This window comes from Notothenia coriiceps, unplaced genomic scaffold (genome assembly GCF_000735185.1).
Source record: "Notothenia coriiceps isolate Sejong01 unplaced genomic scaffold, NC01 NC01_scaffold00011214, whole genome shotgun sequence".
NCBI lineage: Eukaryota > Metazoa > Chordata > Actinopteri > Perciformes > Nototheniidae > Notothenia > Notothenia coriiceps.
In genome coordinates this window covers 339805-360636 of record NW_011343915.1, presented here as the reverse complement: position 1 = coordinate 360636, position 20832 = coordinate 339805, and the positions used below count along the sequence as shown (strand labels likewise).

The 20832-nt window shown below is 41.1% G+C and overlaps 1 protein-coding gene across 1 annotated transcript in view; it reads right to left on the bottom strand.

The window, feature by feature from the left end:
- Positions 1 to 571: 571 nt before the first annotated feature.
- LOC104946591 (trichohyalin-like) overlaps positions 572 to 20832 on the bottom strand; it is a 70403-nt gene continuing 50142 nt past the window's right edge. Inside the window, exons 11-22 of the mRNA XM_010772458.1 lie at positions 18741 to 18803; positions 18254 to 18415; positions 17992 to 18075; positions 16997 to 17164; positions 14963 to 15172; positions 13610 to 13840; positions 11238 to 11339; positions 10947 to 11023; positions 10507 to 10651; positions 8440 to 8656; positions 3195 to 3273; positions 572 to 707 (exon numbers count right to left, since the gene is read on the bottom strand). Of these exons, the coding sequence (XP_010770760.1) occupies positions 572 to 707; positions 3195 to 3273; positions 8440 to 8656; positions 10507 to 10651; positions 10947 to 11023; positions 11238 to 11339; positions 13610 to 13840; positions 14963 to 15172; positions 16997 to 17164; positions 17992 to 18075; positions 18254 to 18415; positions 18741 to 18803 (1674 nt within the window). The remainder of the gene's footprint in view (positions 708 to 3194; positions 3274 to 8439; positions 8657 to 10506; positions 10652 to 10946; positions 11024 to 11237; positions 11340 to 13609; positions 13841 to 14962; positions 15173 to 16996; positions 17165 to 17991; positions 18076 to 18253; positions 18416 to 18740; positions 18804 to 20832) is intronic.

Here is a 20832-nt window from a genome sequence, read left to right as displayed (position 1 = left end):
ATGAACATCAGTTCCCTGTCCTGGCTTTACCCTTAATTATCCATTCTGCCTTTGTACGGCGGCGGCTCAGCTCTGACAACCGCTCTCCCCCGAGACCCCCCCCTCCTCCGCTCCCAGCCAGAACATTAGGGAATATCAGGGAATATTACACCCAGGAATTAACGCTCCAAATCACCTTGCCAGGTTTAGGTCCCGCATGCACCCCTCCTTCTCTTGGACAAGATAATCCGGGCTCTAGCACCGGATATATGCCACTGATCATCAAAAAGGTAAGGGCGGGGGTGTAGGGAGAGAGAAGAGGAGGAGAGGAGAGGAAGACCTTGGAGGGCATGGGAGGAGAGGAGAGGAAACCTTAACAAATCTGTGTTTGTGTTGGTAGCTGACTAATTTTGACCTAAAGTCTAAAAAGGGCAGCTACAGAAACTAGTGCACTAACTGGCAGAAGGATTACATTTAAATAATATTTAGTGGTAACATTGGGAAACCTTTCTGTGATTACTGACAGTATCTCAATGCTTTAATTGACACGTTGCCAAGAGAGATTAAACACTGAATTATTTGCGGAGCGATGTCACTCAGGTGTGTATTTATTTACCTGTTCTTGCGCTTCCTGCTTCTCGAGCTCTGCCTCCAGTTTGTGATCGACAGCCTCCTGAAGATTCCTCCTGAGCTCCAAAACCTCCGACTCCAGCCTCACAGCTACAGACCTGCACACACACAAAACATCTACTCAAATATATGCTAAAAGAAAGGAAATGTAAACTTTCATTTCATTTACTTTGTTACCTCTTTACACGTAATTGTATTAGATTAGCAATATTATAAAGTTCATCTTACTTAATAAACTGAACTAACATTAACAAAGATGTACATTTTTAGTAAACTGATAATACATTTAAATATATAAATTGTAGAATAGATCTCATTTAGTTTTTCAAATGTATCCTAAAAGTAGGTTTTATGATAATAATAATAATAATAATAATAATAATGAATATATTTTCACTTTTTGCATTATTTATAACAAAAAACTAATCCTCAACACTTATGGATTTAAAAATATAAGTTTAAAAACAAAAATCCAGATATGTAGGAGTGTTTAACTTAGGCCCAGAAAGTGTGAGAGTGTTTGTGTGTGTGTGTGTGTGTGTGTGTGTGTGTGTGTGTGTGTGTGTGTGTGTGTGTGTGTGTGTGTGTGTGTGTGTGGCAGCCGAGCTAAGGGAATGTGAAGGGGATCAATATGAGGGGGTCTATTCCTGCCACGCAACTGTGCGTCTGTGTGTATGTGAGTCAGTTAGTGTCTGCAAGTGTGTGTGTGTGTGTGTGTGTGTGTGTGTGTGTGTGTGTGTGTGTGTGTGTGTACGTACATGTGTGTGAGCCAGTTTGTGTGTGTGCCAGCTGCCCTGGCTACAGCGAGATCAATACTACAAATGATTACCATTTCCACAAACCTCCCTCCACAGCCTCACTCCGGCCGCTCAGCGAGCCTCAACACCCCCGCCAACCTTCACACACACACAAACACACGCACCAAAACAAACCGCCCCCACTCTTGACCCACACCTCTAAAAGCAAATATAGAAACCTACAAGTTTATTAATAGTAAAAAAGATTTGGGCCTAGTAGAAGAGAAAGTTTTGGGACTTTATAGATTTTACAGTTAAAGCAAGAATGACTATGCAGGGAAGGACCATAAAGTCAGCGTTTCATTTCGTTTTGATTAGCATTTGTGTCATAATAAAATACCAAAACATGAACAATATCTACCCCTGTCTCTATAAATAATTTATATTTTTTTCAGTTGAGAGATTCAACTTTTAAGGTAGCAACTATCATGATTTTATTATTGATTTACCTACCGTTTGTTCCCTCTGTTAATCAATTGATCCATTCATTTTTGTGTCAAAAAAGCGTGAAAATTATCTGTCATTTAAAAAAAGTTATTTGTTGGAATGAAATGTTTTGCCCACTTTAGAGACCAATCATTTAAGGCACTCAATTTGTAATATAAAGAATTACATAATAAACAGATAATTTCAGCTCAAATGAAAATTACTTTTATTGGAAAGTAGACAAAAGCTATTCTCAAATAAACATCCTCAAAGTACAGTTTTCATCATAAAATGATACGAGAAAGTCCATTTTACCAGCTGTGAGGGATACCCATCAACATCTCGGACATTTCAATATATTATCTTTTTAAATGATTAGAATATATAGAAACGAATTCACGAGTTGACTTTCCGTCTGTGTCTCAACACACAGGATAATAATGTTGCAGCACTGAACTTAAACTGATAGAAACAGAGTAACTCAGGGGTAGTAAAAGCTGAAGCAGAGCGGCCAAAACAAAAAGGAAAGAGAATGCGTGATGGATTGGTCCGTGGAGAGAACACATGATAGGATGAACAGCGAGGGAGAGAGAAAGGGAAGAAAGAGAGGAGGCATCCTGTGGAGAAAGGAGGGGATTTCCCACAGCACAGATGGAAGCCATTAGTATGGTGTTGTTGCTTAAAAACCTTTCATGTCTTTGCAGTTATTAGATAATACCGGGTTAACGGTAAACAGCATGATTCTGCAAATGGATATATAATATGCAGAAAACAGCAATTGTTTTCCCATTCACCACCTAAAATTAGTAATAAAATGCAACAATTCAGAAAGTAACCTATAAAGTCTCCTACAGAGTTTTGACGATAAAAACTGCTCCACAAGAAACTCCCAAAGTCGCCGACCGTTGCAGTGAGGTCATGTCGAAGCCAAAGCCACAACCACAACTATGCGCACAAACAGACACACACAAACACACACTCTACTGGGTGATACATGCGTGCTGATGTCATCACCGCAGCTCTGGTAACACACAGGGGTCAACCGGGGGTCTCGCCTCTGAACTCTGAACTCCACGACCTAACATCTGCTTACCTACCGTGTCCCATCGATACACATTTTGTTAGATGAACTCAGGAACAGAACCATTTTTTTTTGCTTTGGGATATCTAAATCCTTGGATAGAACAAAAAGTTTTTGACTCTCTTAAACAGTATTCAGAGCTTAGGGCCGTTCTGTTTAACACATGTACAGCCTACTGTGCAACGCACTAATACAAAACTAAATGTTTTTGATTACTGTGCTTACACAGGGGACGATGGGAAATGGGATAACAGAGGAAGCTCCCGCTCTCCCCCTCTTACCTTATTTTCCCCTCTGCTAGCTTTCCCTCATTCAGGCACCCCTCCATCCGCCTCGCCTCCTCTGCACGGGCTGCCTCCTCTGAGCAGGAGAGAGAGAGGACAGACAGAAAGGTGTGAGATTAAGAGCAACAGTTCACATCAGTGGCTGTAATTCTGCATTCATTAGAGAGAAGGTTTCATTTAAATGGCCATGACAAAAATACATGTGAAATATAATGTCAGACAGCGCTTGAGGTTGTTTTTATTGAATGAAAAGAAAGAAATATGTAACATGAGTATAGATAGTACTTGACATGGTTAATATGATGATTTACAAAGCATACTTTACAGAGGGGATATTTATTCTCGTAAGCATGAGAGGGAAAATGTGAGCCTTCAAAGCCAAACGAAATCCGCCACAGAGTCACTAGAGGCTTTTCAGAGGCAGAAAGTGTTGCACTGCTTGCTCTTAGACAAGGCAGCAGCCCTTTTGGTGGTAGACAAAAGGAGCGCTCCCTGACTCGGTCAATAGATGGCACTCTTTACCTTGAGCAAGCCACTGGAGCTCCCACTCCTGACTGCATCCCTTCAATCACATTCGCTTTTCAGCCTTTCCTCAGTCTACATGCAATAAAACCCCATTGTCCTACACTTAGTAGTTTAGCGCATTGAGCAGATGCATAATAAACTGACAGTCCGGCTCCTTGCTTAGGTTTGCTTTCTCAGACCCTTCTCAGTTTGAATTTAAAATGTAAGATTTCCTTCTTTTTTTTTTGTTCTGCGTGCTGTTTTGTGAGTCAATGTTTCTTCATCGCTCTTAAAACCTTTTCACTAAATTCAGTATTCATTGAATATAACATAAACTGTCAGCCATCGGTGGCCAAGGCTAGTGAATATTGAGGAGGTGTGCGCGCTGAATATGTAGAGGTGTGTGTGTTGAATATTTACAGGACGGACCTTGACTTTGTGGGTGAGCGTTTGTGTTTGAGTGTGTGAAATAGAAATAGAGAAATGTTAAGTGTATTTCTGTAATGCTTTTAGCGCCGCACCCTGTGATGGTGGGATAGACAGAATAAGGGGGAAGCTAAAACCAATACTAGAAACGAGGAAACAGAGAAAATAAAATCAACATTTAATAAAACTATGATTAATTTATGGTTGTGCAGCATCCAAACTGTTTAAAATAAAGCCCTCAGAAAATTGAAACTGGAATTGCTAAATATTTAACGACACACAGACACTTTTATTTCTGTGTGTGCCTGCCTTGGCTATTTCCCTGAATCTCAAGGTGAAAGTTTGTTATGAATCTCAATAATCAATAAAAGGAGGGATATGAAAACTTGAGGTGGGGATCAAATTCGCATTCAAGGCATTAGTTTTGAGGTGACCTCAGTGACACTTCCCGCCAGGGGAGGCCACAGAGAGAGCAATTAGCTGCAAAGACTGACCGTTTACACAAACGCTCCTATTTGCACCAAAACACACACAACAGGCAGAGATACACACCAACACACCGAAACCCACACGACAGATTAAGTGAAAAGACAAACAGCTTTCCTTATAAAGAAATCTAGAAATATGAAAACAACTAAAGTAGAAAGCAGCAAACACAGACAAATAGATAAGATGTGTGGTATATTGAGATTACTCTGATGATAACATACTGCCAACATTAAACCAGGGTCCGCTGAGGATTTCTCAACAGTCAATTCTCCTCAATAGCTTGAGATAGTCCATACTGTGAGGCCCGGGGTCTTTTTACATCTGGCTTCAGAGTTAAGTTATGACATTAGACAACAATCGAAGATCTTGGGTCTCTCACTTTCTTGACCTTTTTATTCTGGCTTCACAACTTAAGGTCTGACATTAGTTCTTAATCTAACTCTCTCTCGATCTCTCAATGCCTTCATACGCGCTTCAAAGCCCGTCATATAGTGTCGGTTTATAATCACAGATCTGCGGTCAGATTACCCCGCTCTCACGGCTAACCTTTAACATGAGAGGGACGAAAACCCGGCTCACCCTGAATCAGCGGTCGGGCCCTGCCCGGCCCTCATAAAAGCTTCATAAGGCTTCATAGGGGCTTCCTTTGGCTTTGTTGGGGGATTCGTAGCGGGCTAAGGTGCTCTCGGGAGACGTCCCAAAGCATCCCAAGACTCTCCCGCTCTCTTTCTGAAGTTTCACGGGCTTGCAACACTGCTGTTGGGTATAAGCCAAAAGGTGCAGCCGCACACCGTCATGCACTCAAATACACCACGAGAAGAAGAAAAAAAACACTCACAAAGACAAAGAGTAACACACAAGTAGAATCTAAAACTCACACACACATGCACCCCAACACACTCCCCTCTTGCTCTCTCCTCTCCGCTTTATTTACAATCCTCTGGCAGCGGTACAAGGGCCCGGGGCTATAACACACGGCACCTAATGCTCAAACTGCCAGGTAATCTCATGTCTGACATCCCCCTTTGATAGAAACTGATCAATAGACTCTTGTAAAGGAGTCATTTTCTCTGATGTTTCTACCAACCACTTCTCTCCATCGCTATCTCTCTCCCCTTCTCTCCTTTCCTCTCTCCCCCCCTCTTCTCTTGTATTAGCCATACATTTATAATTCATATTACAGCGGGGCTGAGTTTGCTCTGAGACAAAGGGGGGCTTCTTTGTGTAATAAAGAACAATGGTGGTGAAATGATGGGGAGAAATGCCAGTGTGTGCTGCTGGTTCCGGTGAACAACAGTTTTGGGGATCGATAGAGTGTGAAATGGGATTATAGCTAGTAATAGAGGTGAATTGGAGGAGAGAGGCCTGTGCACGTGTGCGTCCGGGGATCCAGCAGCACACACACACGCACGCACGCATACGCACACACATGCACGATAATGATTTCATCATCTTTAGGCAGATGCACATCAGCAGCACAGAGGGGTGGTAATATCGCATTTCTGTTTTTGTGGAAGTGTGGAAATATGGATATTGTGTTTTTGTTTATGCTGTTATTTCATTTGTTGTCAAGGAGCATCACATTTATATCACATTACGGCCAACCTAACAACGCATCTTATTTAACATGCAAGATGACACCATGAGTCATATTTGAATATTTCAAACATTCATCCCTGCTTGAATTTCATAGGTAGGTGCTAAAGAAAACAATTTAGCAGCCATTTAGAATACACTACATGCAGTTTCATCTGAATCGGATATGTTACGTAACCTCATATATAAAACGTGTTGCCTGAGCCTTTCTTTTCAGAATGATGCCACATATCAGTTTTAATTCACGTCAAATTAAGTATATAATGTACTGTAAATGTTACACCGTCTACATCAATATATGAACTGCACACTGGCTTTCTCTTGCTCCATGTGTAGTTTAAAAAGTGTTACTATTTTTAAGAAAGGGAATATCTAGTAAAGTAAGAGTCATACAGAAAATGCGAGTGACATTGAATTTGACACATACAGTCATATGCCACTTTTAAGGACTTTCTTTCCTCTCCTTTTTAATCACCCTCTTCTCCTTCCCCGTCTCTCCTGCCACAGTCTGATTGAATCCAGCTGCCTTCAGCCGCTTCAATCATCCACATGACACTCCTCCTCCTATCCTCTGTTTCTTTCCTCCTTTGACATTCCCTCCATCCGGCCACAGAGACCTTTTAATATAATATCCATCATTTTCCCAGCTACAGTTATGTTTACGCCCAGTTTACTGTAGCATTCATGCAACATGTCAGCCGTTTCCCAGCAGCAAACAACTTTACAAGTGAAAACGCACTGATGGAGACCATAAAAACACGTCAATTTGGTAATCATTCTGGCAGTCAAATATTATACTCTGTAATTTGTCTTGCGAAGAAGAAGAAGAGGCACAAATATAATGGAAATCCAATTATTTGTCCCTTTTCCAGTTAACGGAACATAAAATATTGAAACAAAGTCAAATGTGGTTTTGATGGAAATTCACTTCGTTATTTATCTCATTATTCTTAGTGTATACCTCTGAGTTGTTGACCATATAATCTGAATTTGAACCGGTTTATTTTCATACTCTTCCACACCCTAAACCATATCTACTGTTATCAAGCAACAAAAAGAATCATCACCACTCAAGGTGCCTTTTTCACAATACAAATAAAGAGCCTGGACAAGGGCTTCATGTTAATAAAAGGACCTTTTGTTCACAACAGTAATTTCTCAAGCTGACTCCTCACCCAGTCCATTCAGGCTGCAGCTATATCCAGGTAAATAATTCCCCCTTTGTTATAATAATAATCTTTATTCTTCATAAGTCATAACAATGGGCTTTACATTGCTGGATTGTATTTCCTGGAGGTAAAAGCTGAATAATATGTGGTTCTGTGTGGAGCGTGGAGTTGAGGGTTTTTGATCACAGACAAAGGCCGAGCCACACAGCGTTGTCCTTCTGTCTCTATCTTGTTAATGAGCAGTGTTCAGCGAGCAAGCCCGCCACTGTCTGCCACAGAGAGAGACCTCAGATTCATCTCTCTGCGGACAATAGGTGAATGTGTGTGTGTGTTTGTACCTCCGAGAGCCAGTGTGTATGTGCTAATTAAAGCAGGGGGAGTTGGGAGAAATGGCCCTGTGTGTGTGTATGCGAGGTGTTTGCCTGGCGTGACCGTGGATGTGTACGTTAATTCTTAATGAGACATTTCTGTGCCCAGTGAGACCCAGCCATCACCATTCCTGCACTGACACACTACTACAAAGGCCACCATCGCACACACACACATAAACCAGATCATTACCATACCGCTAAAGCAGTGTGCCATTAAATCAAACCTCTATCTCCTGGTGTGTGTGTGTGTGTGTGAGGGTGTTTGTGTTTGAGATAACATTGCGTGCACGTGCAGACAGTCAGGAACTGAATCACCACACTGCTGCACCACTGCTGGCTAATTTGAGCTAACAGATCGAGCTAACAGATCAAGCTAACAGCAGTGGAGCTGGTTCAAATCAAAAGGCAGGGCTCATTGTACAGTATACGTTATTTTAAAATGCTTAAGGATGTGCCAAGATTGTTGTTATAGAGCATTATAAATAGGAATGATGGGTTTAAAGTATTATTTTAGAGAGCTATAAGCAAATTATAACAACAAATAAGCTATATATAATGCATTAGAGGGTCACAGAATGTGTTGTCAAAATGTCTCTATATGCATCTACACTTTAAGAGTATGTTATTTGTTGTTGGATAAACAGACAGATGGGTGGATACATGATATTTGCATTGCCTGATTGCTACCTGTCACTTGCTGCTTGCTGCGTAGCTCCTCCATTTCTCGGCTCAACTGTCTGACACAAGCGCTTAGACTCTGTTTCTCTCCGATGGCGCTCCTCCTCTTCTCCTCCTCCTTCAGTATCTCGTCCCGAAGCCTCTGCGCCTCCTCTCTCTGAACCTCCACCTCTCGTCTGGCCTCCTTCAGCTCCTCCTCTGACTGTCTGAGAAGTGCCACATGTACCTGCAGCGGGAGTAAAGGACCAAGAGGAGTAGTGAATAAGTGACTGAGTTTTTAAGCACACACTCAAGCAGCTTTTGTGGCCCTGTTCAGATCAAGCATCTCGCTGGATTTTGTCTAGGAGGCACTTCACACTTGACGTAAAAGGAGGCGAAAATGTGAATTGAGTGGCGACTTATTCTTAGATTTTTCCTTCCATACCTACATCTGCTGTTATCCATGGGCAACCTTGAGTGAAACTTTAAAATACAAATTACGTTTTCACCTTGATCATAGAGCTTGAGAAGGTGGTGGACATTTGGTAGCAGATGCTTACTTTAAAATAATATGCGAGCCTTTTGGCAAATCAATTGTGCTTGGAAGGGTCATGCTGTAGTAAACTTCGAAAGCTTCAGAAGTCCTTCACAGGAGTTCTTCGTACACTTATGTTCCAACACCACATACTGTACGGTATGAAGAGGTGAGTTTAAACACATATGTATTGAAAGTAACATGTAGCTAGTTGCATTTATATATACAGTCTATGGTTGCATGTAATGGCATTGTGTATTTAAATGTAGTTGTGTTTGGGTTATATGTGAACATATCTCGGTTAAAAAGCTTATATATCGAATATAAATATGTTCTGTTCCATCTTTTTAAGTCACTGTTGTGAAGTTTACTGTGGCGACTGTGGCTGTGAGGGAGTGTGGTCGTCTTTCAACCAGAAGGTTGTGGGTTCGATCCCAGCCCATGCAGTCAACATGTCGATGTATCCTTGAGCAAGATACTTAACCCTGAGTTGCTCCCGATGGCCAACGGTGTGTGAATGTGTGTGAATGTTAGGTCCTAGAGTAAGGTACACTGCTCTGTATGAATGGGTGTGAATGGGTGAATGACATGTAGTATGTAAAGCGCTTTGAGGGGTCTTAAAGACTGGATAAAGCGCTATATACAGTAAGTACAGTCCATTTACACTGAATGGTTTAAATGTATGTTTTTAGGGACTTTTTTGCTTTATTTTGCTTTTTTAGAAAAGTAATTAAATGCACAAAGTTACAATAGTTCATAGAAATTAAAGTCCTAACTTTATTCAATACATTTTAACAAGTTCTCTTTAGCCTTTACATGTATCCTCCCACGACACACTCACTGTGATGTGTCTCAGCTATTAGGGCTGGATGAATGACCACCACCTATTAGCAAGTTGCTAATGGGTGTGTGTGTGTGTGTGTGTGTGTGTGTGTGTGTGTGTGTGTGTGAGAATTAATGTGTGTGCATACATATGATTTTGTAAGCATGACATGTCTATCACTTGTATGTGCCAGAGGACGCATAATTAATGTGTAAAATCAAATGCTCCCACTTGCACCTACGCATCAAGACCCCCCACACACACACACACACACACACACACACACACACACACACACACACACACACACACACACACACACACACACACACACACACACACACACACAGTGATGTGACTGCCAGCCATGTTGGCACTCTGCCAGGCTACAGTCACCACATTGAGTCATTTGAATATTTAGTGTCCCATTGAGCTCTTAATTGGAGTCAATTTCACCAGCCTTGGCACGTTTGGTGCTTTAATTAATGGCGAAGCAATTTGTTTGCCAGGCTATCACGGGACAATCACATGAGTGGTGGGTGTGTGGAGCCCGTGAAGGTGGGTTGAGTACTTCCTCTTTGGGAACTTGAACTGAATCTCCAGCTTGTGTTCCTAGCCTGAGATGCCAACCATTTCAAACTGTGGATAGGGTTTGTAACACAATAGCAAAGGGGGAAAAAAGTTCAGATTACAACAGGCTATGTCAGGTCAAAATACATATCATACTTGACTTGAATACCTTTTGGGTGTCAGCCAGCTCAAGCTCTACGCGTGTCACTTCATTTTTCAGATGAATCGCTTCCTGTTCCAGCTGGCTGCGATCGATCACGTGAGTATGGTGGGACGCGAGAAGACTTCTCTTCAGACAGACTTTATCCTGAGCTCTTTGGGGAGAAGAGCAAAGAAGAATGACTGCCTTGTAAGGAATGCAAAGCAGCAGTGAAAGAGCAAAATGTAACCAGATAACAGATTAGCTAAATTAAAAGAAAATGATTTGACTAGATTATGTTAAATTGTCCATGTGACATATAGTGTGCTACTGTGCACCATTTGGCAAGCAGACTGTTAAGAGAATGAGAGAGGGGAGGGGAGGCAGATGGGAAGGGCATGAGAGGAGAGACAAGGACAGGAAGGGAGATCAGCAGAGGAGAATGAGAGTTTTATAGACTCAGTTATTACTGTCTCTCCAGCTCTGACTTCATCTGAAGAATAGCCTTTTCACACCGCGCAAGGCTCTCAACCTGCTCCGTGCAGCGCTGTAAAACACAAAGAATGAAACAAGTGGTTGCTGGAATGGAGCTTCATTTTCTTTCATGTAAATCTGAAATTCACTTTATGTCAAACTCTGTTTTCATATGTATCTACATGAGACAAAGGGCATTTCATATCCAACTACTTTAACTGGATATATTCTTGTGGTTAAAAATATCCACCTCTGTAATGTGTGTACAGTAACATGTGTGACCTCACCTTCTGTAGCTGCTGATGGTGTTTTAGTTGGTGAACGTACTCCTCGTCCGAATGGGAATGACTCTGTTGAAAAAGCTTTAGGTCACACTCCAACATCAGTTTCTATGAAAAAGTGAAGGTAGAGAAAAATGAGAAAAATAACAGAAAAAAAACGACTTAAAATCAAACAATGTCAATAAAACTGACAAAGTAAAATGGCTAAATATATGAAACTATAAAAACTGATGGCTTACAGGGGATAAGGAATTATTATAGTAAAAGAACATATGTGATTAAAATACTTGTATTTCTGGTAGGATGTATTTATAATTTAGATCCCCAGATCCACAAAGTGGTTGTTCATCTTTTACTTTTGGTCCACTAAAATAACTACTTAAAATCAAACATTTCAATAGCACCATAAACGTCAAAACAAACCAAATGTTAAATGGCTCTACATGTGAAAAAATAAAAACTGCTGGCCTATAATATAAACAATAACAAAAGTATTGCAAATTCAAATCAACAAAATAATCAAACTAATAGTAAAAACAATCACAAATAATCTAAAACAACAATAACCAGTTAGATTATAGTCAATCAAACACTAAAAATGCAACCGACAAAAGGAAAACAAAAACTAATTTAAAAAAGAAACAAAGGTGACACCTAAAAAAATCTAAGTCACAAAAGAGTGCATTTGTAATGAACTGCATTTCAACAGATTATATGCATCTGGGTTCGCTAATAAACAACAATGACACTGATGTGCCTCTAAGGAAACACATCATTATGTATAACACTCATTTGTGAATTGATTTGTTGCATCGCAGAGCACAGAGACACATGGCCTTGATGTTCCCAACACAGCTGACACAGACTCCAACAGAGCAAGCATAACATTAACAAGTGGCTCTAGTGTGAGAATCTACAATAAGAAAAGCAGCTTAAGATCTTAGCAATGTTCTTTTTATCAAAAAGAATATCTCCTCGGGGAAAAAGGACCCTGTATCTCATTGTGATTTCTGAACACTAAACTCAATCTTAGTCTATTAACTACTGTCCTTTATATTAGCACTTTATGTAACTAATTCAAAAGTAGACATCGTAATAGGAAAGTAGAGAAATTCCACTTTCCTATAGTATTCATCCAGACGCTATAGTGAAATATCCCCTGGTCTGAATACAAATGGATAGAAAAGAGATGGCATTAAGATACTATATTCTAGCTACTGAGTAAGTCCTTCCATTTGAGCTCAAACAAAACAAGCCATAAATTGAACATTGATTTTATACCTTTTTTATTTTTTCAATAAAACTCTTTCTTGTAAACAGGGAACAGTGATTTTAGGGTTAGCTGAGCCCAGAGAGGCACGAGGTTGAGAATTAGCAGGATGTGAAGCTCCATAAGAACTCCTAACCTCTTGATAGGCGCCTCACAATCAAAGTCATTAGCCAGTGTAATAAAGGGCCTGAGATACAGCCATTCTTCAACAGCCTAACTCTTTTATAACCAACAGATTAAAGTTGATTGGATTAAAATGACATTCTGCCCGTCTGACCTTGGCGGCAGCAGTTAAGTTCATCCAAATTAAATTTCTCCGTAATAAAGATGATTCATTTGTTGCTTGACGTAGTAAATATAAAACAGAAAGAAAAGGGAGAAAAGATTAAGTGACACACGTCAGTGCACACAAACACACACACTTGAGTGCAATGACACATGCACACAAAGGCCCATGCATGTCCTCACACAACATGATGGAGCTGGCAAGCCCCTGGAGGCTCACACAAGAACACAAAGACCCCCGTTTGGACTTCACCAAAACACTGGTACACATTATCAAAATCCTCCTTTAGAGAACTCACAGGAAAACTACTTCCTTCAAGAAAACACAAACAACCCGATGTTGAAAAAGATCATTTAGAAAGGTATAAAATGTAAAAACTAACTTGTATGCACCAAAAACACTTTTTACAGTGTAGTATGATTGTTTCTGAAGAACCTTGAAATTGGCAGAATTTCATAAATCATAACGTGCTTTATAGGAACATCATTTACAAGATTTGACATCCTGCTGGAATGAAGAAGGCCTGTTACGAACCCACTAGGGATGAGGAAGGCAACACACACCAGATGGTTTTGGTAATTAATTATATTAGGGTTCAATGAAATAACAAAAACGTAGAAGTAGGCTAATTATTTCATAGACTTCTCTACAATTGCATTGGCTTTATTTTTCAGACCATAACTATGTATGTTTTTAAGATTTAGACAATTTAATAGCCATCAAATCACTATTAAAGTCTTTCAACCTCCATACCAAAAGAGTACATTGCCTGTGTTATGTTGCATCTGGCACATGCTACTGTAATGTGCACGTTGTCCTCACCTGCTGTTTGAGTGCCTCTGTTTGCTCCTGCAGGGATCCAATCAGGCCTTTTAGATGGTCCTCTTTTTGTTGACTCTCCCTCAGTAGATGCTGATTGGCCTGGAGCTCATCTGTCAGCTGGTCCAGAGCCTCCAGCGAGTTCTCCCATTGGTTGACCTTCTCCTGGTACCGCTGCGCCATCTCGGCTAGCTCCTCTCTCACTGAATCAGTTGCCAATTTGGAATCTCTTAGCTGCCAATTAACCAAAGTGAACGGCAGAATGTTACACTGGACTGAAGACATGTTACACAAAGATGGTAGCCAATGTATGAATAGGTATAACTGGATGAAATGTTTATAGAGGATCAAAATGCAACATAAGTAATATCATGTATAGGAAAAATAAAGGAAAAAAAATGTGATTTTTTTTAATTAATTTTTTTAATTAAATAATACATCTGATTTGTACGGTATTTTAGTAGGATAGTAGTATTTTAAAATGTCAACAATATAATAATCAGACCCTGCAATAGAATAAATCAAGTTTCACTTTAGTTTTTCAAGTAACTCAACTCTAACTCACTCACTCACTCACTCAGCATCATCAAGGTTATCTTTTAGGAATATGAGCATGTCCACATTTCCAGGTAGAAGCTGGGATGTTTGGGCGTTTACAATATCCCCTGCTGTGGAAAAAACTCTCTTGCTTGGTACTGATGTTGCTGGGACAGAGAGATATGCTTTGGCCATGGGTGACAGCAGTGGGTCAAACTGTGCATTGTCTCTCCACCACTTCAAAAACAATACAGTCTTTGCTAAGAAGGTGAGGCTTATTGACAGGGCGAGATATAAATATACTGTTAGTACTTCTCAATGTCTCTAGGTATGTACATGTAGCCCTGTAAATACCATGTCCTTTTGTGTTATCTGTTGTTTTATGTTCATGTTGTAACCTACTTGCTGCCATGTTGGACAGGTCTCCCTTGAAAAAGAGATCGATGATCTCAATGGGACCATCTGGTTAAATAAAGTTGTTTTTTTTAAATGTTTATAAAAAATAAATAAATAAAAAAATGTTTTGTCAGTCTCACGACGGTATTGAGACATCTATTTACCGCGATATCGCGATATTCAATATATCGTTACATCCCAGTATTACTGTGAACTATTACATCACATGTTACTTGTTAGACGCTTTTATCCAAAGCGACTTACATACTCAATAATGTGGGCGATCCCCACAGGAGCAATTTGAGGTGAAGTGTCTCAGGGACACAACGACATGCTGACTGCAGTGGGGTTTGAACCTGTGACCCCCTGATCCGAACGCCAAGGCTCTATCCACTGCGCCACACGCCTCCAACTATGATCTACCTGGTGCTGTGAATACTGTAGTTCCTCTTCCAAAGGCTCCACCTGCCCTTGCACCCGATGCACCTTCTCCATTGCTGCGGTGTACTTTTGTCTAAAAATGGCTGCCGTTTCTTTCTGCTCCTGGGCTTGTAAACTGGCATCTTTCAGCTGCTCGTGAAGAAGTTCAGTCTCAACCTCCTGCTTCTTCAGCTTCCCTTCGAATGTCTCGACCTGGAAGCAAACACAGGGAAATGAAGCACACATATTTATGAGAATAAACCTTTGCGCTTATATTTGAAAAAGGAGACCAGCATCTTGACCCCCTTCATGTATAGGTGCTCTTGAGAGAATGTACTGAACCGCTGCCAAATGTGGAGTTACTGATCATTTGTGTTGCAATGAAAAAAAGGCAGGAGGACGCTTTAATGCTTGCACAAATCAGGAGGCTAAATCCAACATCCATCATCATCATCATCATCATCATCATCCAAACATGTTGATTTATAGTGATTAAATGCTGCTGAAAAAAAAGTAAATAGGTGAATGCTAGTTTGTCTAACATTGCGCAATATTCTGTGCTACCCTACAGTAACCTCGCTCATAATGACAGGGAAACCGAGGAAGTGAAACCAGGCTTAATCCCGGTGTTACACAAGGAATCCTACCGTAGCTCACCTTGAAGGGGGAGAGGTTGAGAAAGTTAAACCCGCTCTAACACTCATCTTGAGTTCATCCACGTTAATCCCGCTGTAATCTGGATCAGAACATCAGGGGTTTACTACTAATGACAGCCAACTAGTTAGATTTCAGCGGTTCACCGCGGCTCGGTTTAACCAGGGATTAGCCGGGCCCATCCAGGACTAACGCTGGGTGGAAAGCAGCGTGACTGGGTAGGAAAGTTGCTCATGCAAAAGAAAGAAACACAAACCAGAGAAGAGGATGGAGGGGCACCGCCAACTTTTACTCTCCACTTCAGAGTGAAAAACTGAAGAACCTGTGTAGGTGTACGAGCGTGTGTGGACTGTTTAAAACTCTTGACTCAGCCCATGTACACTCGACTTTTTTCAAGCGTGTTGGCGAATGTTTTAACCAAGGTTACCCAAGGTAAATTTAAAATAACACAAGAGAACTTCAGGTAAGGGGTCATATGCCAATTTTACCCATCATAGCCGTTGCTTTTCGTGGTGTTTCTTTCCCTTTTAAGTATTCTTTACTAAAGTTCAAACACTGCTGGCAGATTTAGCATTTCATTTCTGCTGCTGGATGAAAGGCCTCGTAACAAGGCTTAATGGGAACACCATGGCTTTCTTGTGACCATAATCAGGAGCTTGTGATTTGTAGAAACAAACAGCCTTCATTAAATATGATGGAAAACACATCGCTTTGACCCTCATTTGGCCTGCCATTTGAGCATTCATGGCTGTCACATGACTTCCCAAGACAACCCACGTTTCATAATAACTCCATTCTAATCTCTTTTTTTTATATCTCAGTCTTTCTTCCTCTCTCTGTGTATATGTTGTGTCCAATTGGATGTGATAGGTTGACAAACAGAGGGCTCATGTTGTCTTGTTTGGTAGTTCAGATGATGTACGTTGGGATAAATGTGAGCTGACTGCAAAACAAAGCTTGTCTGTTGTAAACGGGTCAGTTTGTTGTTCTTGGAATGGCAAAAGACTACTGGATCGTCGACTGTGATTTAGATCACTCGCAGTCAGACATAAGTGTATGCCATTGCTCTTTTTTTGTTGGATTAACACCATGGATTGTTCTGCTGTAGGATCATGGCTCCATTGATTGACAAGTGAACCCAGAAGAGAGTTCTCTGCGCCTACGTGCTGCTGACTTCCTTCAGCTTCTTGACCTTCTGCTGCTCTGTGTTTGGCTGATCTCAGAGCTGTGAAGCTCGACACTCCTCTGGCTCCGGTGTTTTGTAACAATCTCATGAGTCTGTTTCACAGCTTCCGAGTCAGAGTTCAACTGATCTATAGATCCCGCTGTAGGGAAGGTGGAGATGAGCGGAGGTGAAGAGGAGAGGAGAGAATCCTTCCTTACCTGTTGCTGACCATCATGCAGCTGTTCATGTCGCTGCTGCTGTTCTTTCTCCTTTTGGTCTACGAGGTGCTCGATGTCCCTGACCTTTTCGATTAACTGGAACTTCTCTTCATGGTGTCCTCTGACCTTGTGTTTCAAGTGTCTAACCTCACCCTCCAGCGCTGCCACCTAAGCACACGAAGGAGAGGATGGAAATGAAATGTAGGCATACAAACACACACAGACAGACAGAAAAGACAGCGAGGGGGCGGCAGCCGCCTAAAAGTGAGGGCTTGAGTCAGAGAGTTTCCCAGTTTAGTCTCAGGACCAGTAGGGAAAATGCGGGCACGGCAGACATGAATGAGTAACGATTCCCCTTTTCCTTAGCCGCAACTTTCGAGGAGCCTTTGAGCAAAGTGCTACGCCTCCCACTGCTCTAATGGAGCTGCTCGGTAGCAAACTGTAGAAGACTGATGCTGGTTTGGGCACTTCCCTTGAGTCGATGTGTGCAAGTCTGTGGGTGTAAAACAGGTCATTGTTGGATAAAAAAACCACAGGGGTGCTCGCTCAACCTAGCCTCAGCATATGAAAGGAAAAACAAAAAAATAATAAGACAGGTTTAAACCCTTGTAGTACTACCTAGAATGGAATATAGGCCCTGAGACACATTTAAAACCCAATAGTGGAAACAAATCCAACATATTTTCCCTGTAACACTGTGGAAAGATGATAAGTTACCCTTAAAAAGACAGGTGAGCTTTTAAAATGTCAACAATTGTGGAAAATCTGCCAACATTTCTATAGTATATGCTAAAGATACACTCTCTAATCAGAAAGCACATAGTTCGGAATTATGTGATTTCTTGTAAACTATGCAAATGAGAAATGGCACAACCTAAAATGTTACCCATCAAATCGCAAACCAGATACAAGGAAAGAAAGCCTTTCTAGACCTGATGATGAAAATACTTATAAATGATTGGAAAAGTGCAAATGTACACGAAAGTCCACCACACCTGTTCCTGTTCCCTCTGATGTTTCTGTTCAGCTGTCTTCATTTCAGCTCTTAGCTGCAGAATGAACTGATCTCTACTTCGAACCTGAACACACGGAGAATATACTTCAGTAATTGCACATGTTAGAATTATAGCCCATCATGTTATATTTATTTCATGACCACCATAGCTCTGACACACACACACACACACACACACACACACACACACACACACACACACACACACACACACACACACACACACACACACACACACACACCTCCAGGTGTGAGGTGTTGATCTTCTCGTGGCTCAGAGCCAAGTCAGCCTCCAGTCTCTCTTTGGTCTGGTGGAGGTGGACACACTCTCTGCTCCGGTCCTCCATCTTGGCTCTCAGCTCTTCCCTGCACAGTTCCTCTAAAGCCTTATCTTTCTGGAGCAACTGGGAAATATGCAATAAAATGGAGCCACTCGATCCGTCATAAAGTACTTTACATCACCCACATTAAGAACAGGGAAAAAAAGAGTCTCTTTATATTTAAACGATAATATTTCTAGGATCACATAACCCACTCATCATTGTCTAATGGGCACACAGAAAAAGCCTAATTAAATTGATTTGATTAGAATGATCAAATAAAAATGATAGTTACTATTAATTTGATAGTTGAATCAACAATCATTCTTTTAACACAGTTAACATTAATATGAACCACGAGCATTGAAATTTCAATCAGCTTTGTGAATAATGAAGCCGTTGTTTTTACCTCTTCCTGACATTCAGAGAGCTGCTTCGCCAGCGCGCACGTCTTCATCTCCCTCTTCTGAATCTGCCAAACAAAACACATTTCTCATGGTTTAAGCTTTGTGGACAACGCTTTTTTTAAATTTTAAATAGCACAACACTGAGGCTCCTTTTGAGGGAATTGTGTATGCTATCTCCGTGTCCATTGGCAAACGGTACCTCTGGAAGCAGGCCAAATTATGACACTGTTTACAAAACTGGAGATAAAATATTGCAGTCTAGTTTTCATATTTGTGTTTGAGGTAAGGGTGGTGGTGGGTGGATGAGGCTACATGCTGAGAATCGGCTGTTTATGCTTCTCTTGAGTATACAGCATTTGTTTGACGATTGCTTGTGTTTGTCTGTTTCCTTGGTGACCTTCCCTAATTACCCACTTCAGCTGTGTGTGCGTGTGTGTGTGTGTGTGTGTGTGTGTGTGTGTGTGTGTGTGTGTGTGTGTGTGTGTGTGTGTGTGTGTGTGTGTGCCGTTGCATTTGATGTGGGTGTAATCCCTCACAAGTTTGCAGGGGAAATCATTTGGACTTTTTTCTGCCAGTGTTCTCTGGGTCTGGATTTTTTTTTTTTTTATAGTTTTCCTCAGTTTGAGGTCAGTAAAAAGGACCAGGCATCCATCTATTTTCTCTATTTTGAGCCAAATAGGTTCCTAATGTGTTTCGGGGATTTTTTTGTAAGCACTTATTTCTGTCTGACTACATTTTTTGCTAAGATGCTACGGCTTTCATTTAAGCTTTCAGAGGTTAAAACCAGGAAATCTCTTAAAAAAAGAGGACCCACAATGTGTGGACCCAGGGCGAAGGAATGCTTGAATACATTTTTTGTGAATACTGAATAACATCGGGATTGGAACACAACATTGTCTCACTCAAAAGACATAATTCATGTTAGGATCAACTTGAAGATATTAATGAAGAAATATTACTTTTCAATCTACTTTGCACAGCACATCTTAAGTGTTATACAAATGTGATGCATTTCCTTTGTTTTTATACATTATTCTGTTTATACACACAGTTGTTCATACCAAACTGAGTCAACCCCCCACCTCGCCCCACACTCCCCTTTCTCCCCCCCTCTCACCCCTCTGTCCTGCATGATCCAGGGATTGTTTTGACCAGAGTTGAGGGCTCGTTTGTAACTGTCCTGGGGGATTGATGGAGTTAACTTGGCTCTTTGACCTCTCACCTCTGGCTGTCAGCAGCCCGGCTCGCTAAACACACTAAACCTGAGCTACGGCAAGGGGAAGGGGAAAAAAAACCTGCAAACACACTGCCATGCACGTAGCGGCTAAATCACAACTGAGTGCTCATGTAAACACACACTCGTTCAAAAAGGTAGTCCCCTGAACAGGAATAATTTAGGCAGTGTGTTCCATTCAGTGGAAATCAGATGGAAAGGAATGCATTTACACAAACTAAATAATGACCAGAACTTTTATTCAACCCTAAAAATATAAGGCACTTACCCGAAGAAAACACCAGCAATTTTTAAATCTTAGCATGATTTATCTTTGAGTGTGTCTCTGCATGTGTGTGTGAATTCCCAATGAGAGTGTGATAGACAAAATGAATGCTGATAAACACCAGCGTACGTCGTGTCAAAACAGACAACTTGTCAAAACGACATGCTAACTAGGTCAATCACAAAGTTTAAGGAGAAACTTTGGAGTGGAGCTTTGGTTTATGCATATCTCTACGTGGATGTCTCCGCCGTGTGATAAGCTTCTGAACGAATCTGCGGGAGGGGACCTCCAATATCGAAGGTATTTTTAAATCAATGAGCTCTTAAGTGTATCTCAGTCTCAATGTGTTCACACATTGGCACGCACACAACACTCGGCGCAGACAGAATCCCTACTGACAGGCAATGACAAGATAAAGAGAGGGAGAAATAAGGGGGGAGAGGACGACAGGAGGGGGAGAAATAATATTTGAACAGTCGGAGGTGGGGGGGTGGTGACGGGGGATGAAAGGGAGAAGTGGCAAGGCAAGAAAAGAAATGAGCAATAAGAGACATCAAGAGGGAAAGCAGGGAAAGAGAGACAAGCCATTGTGATG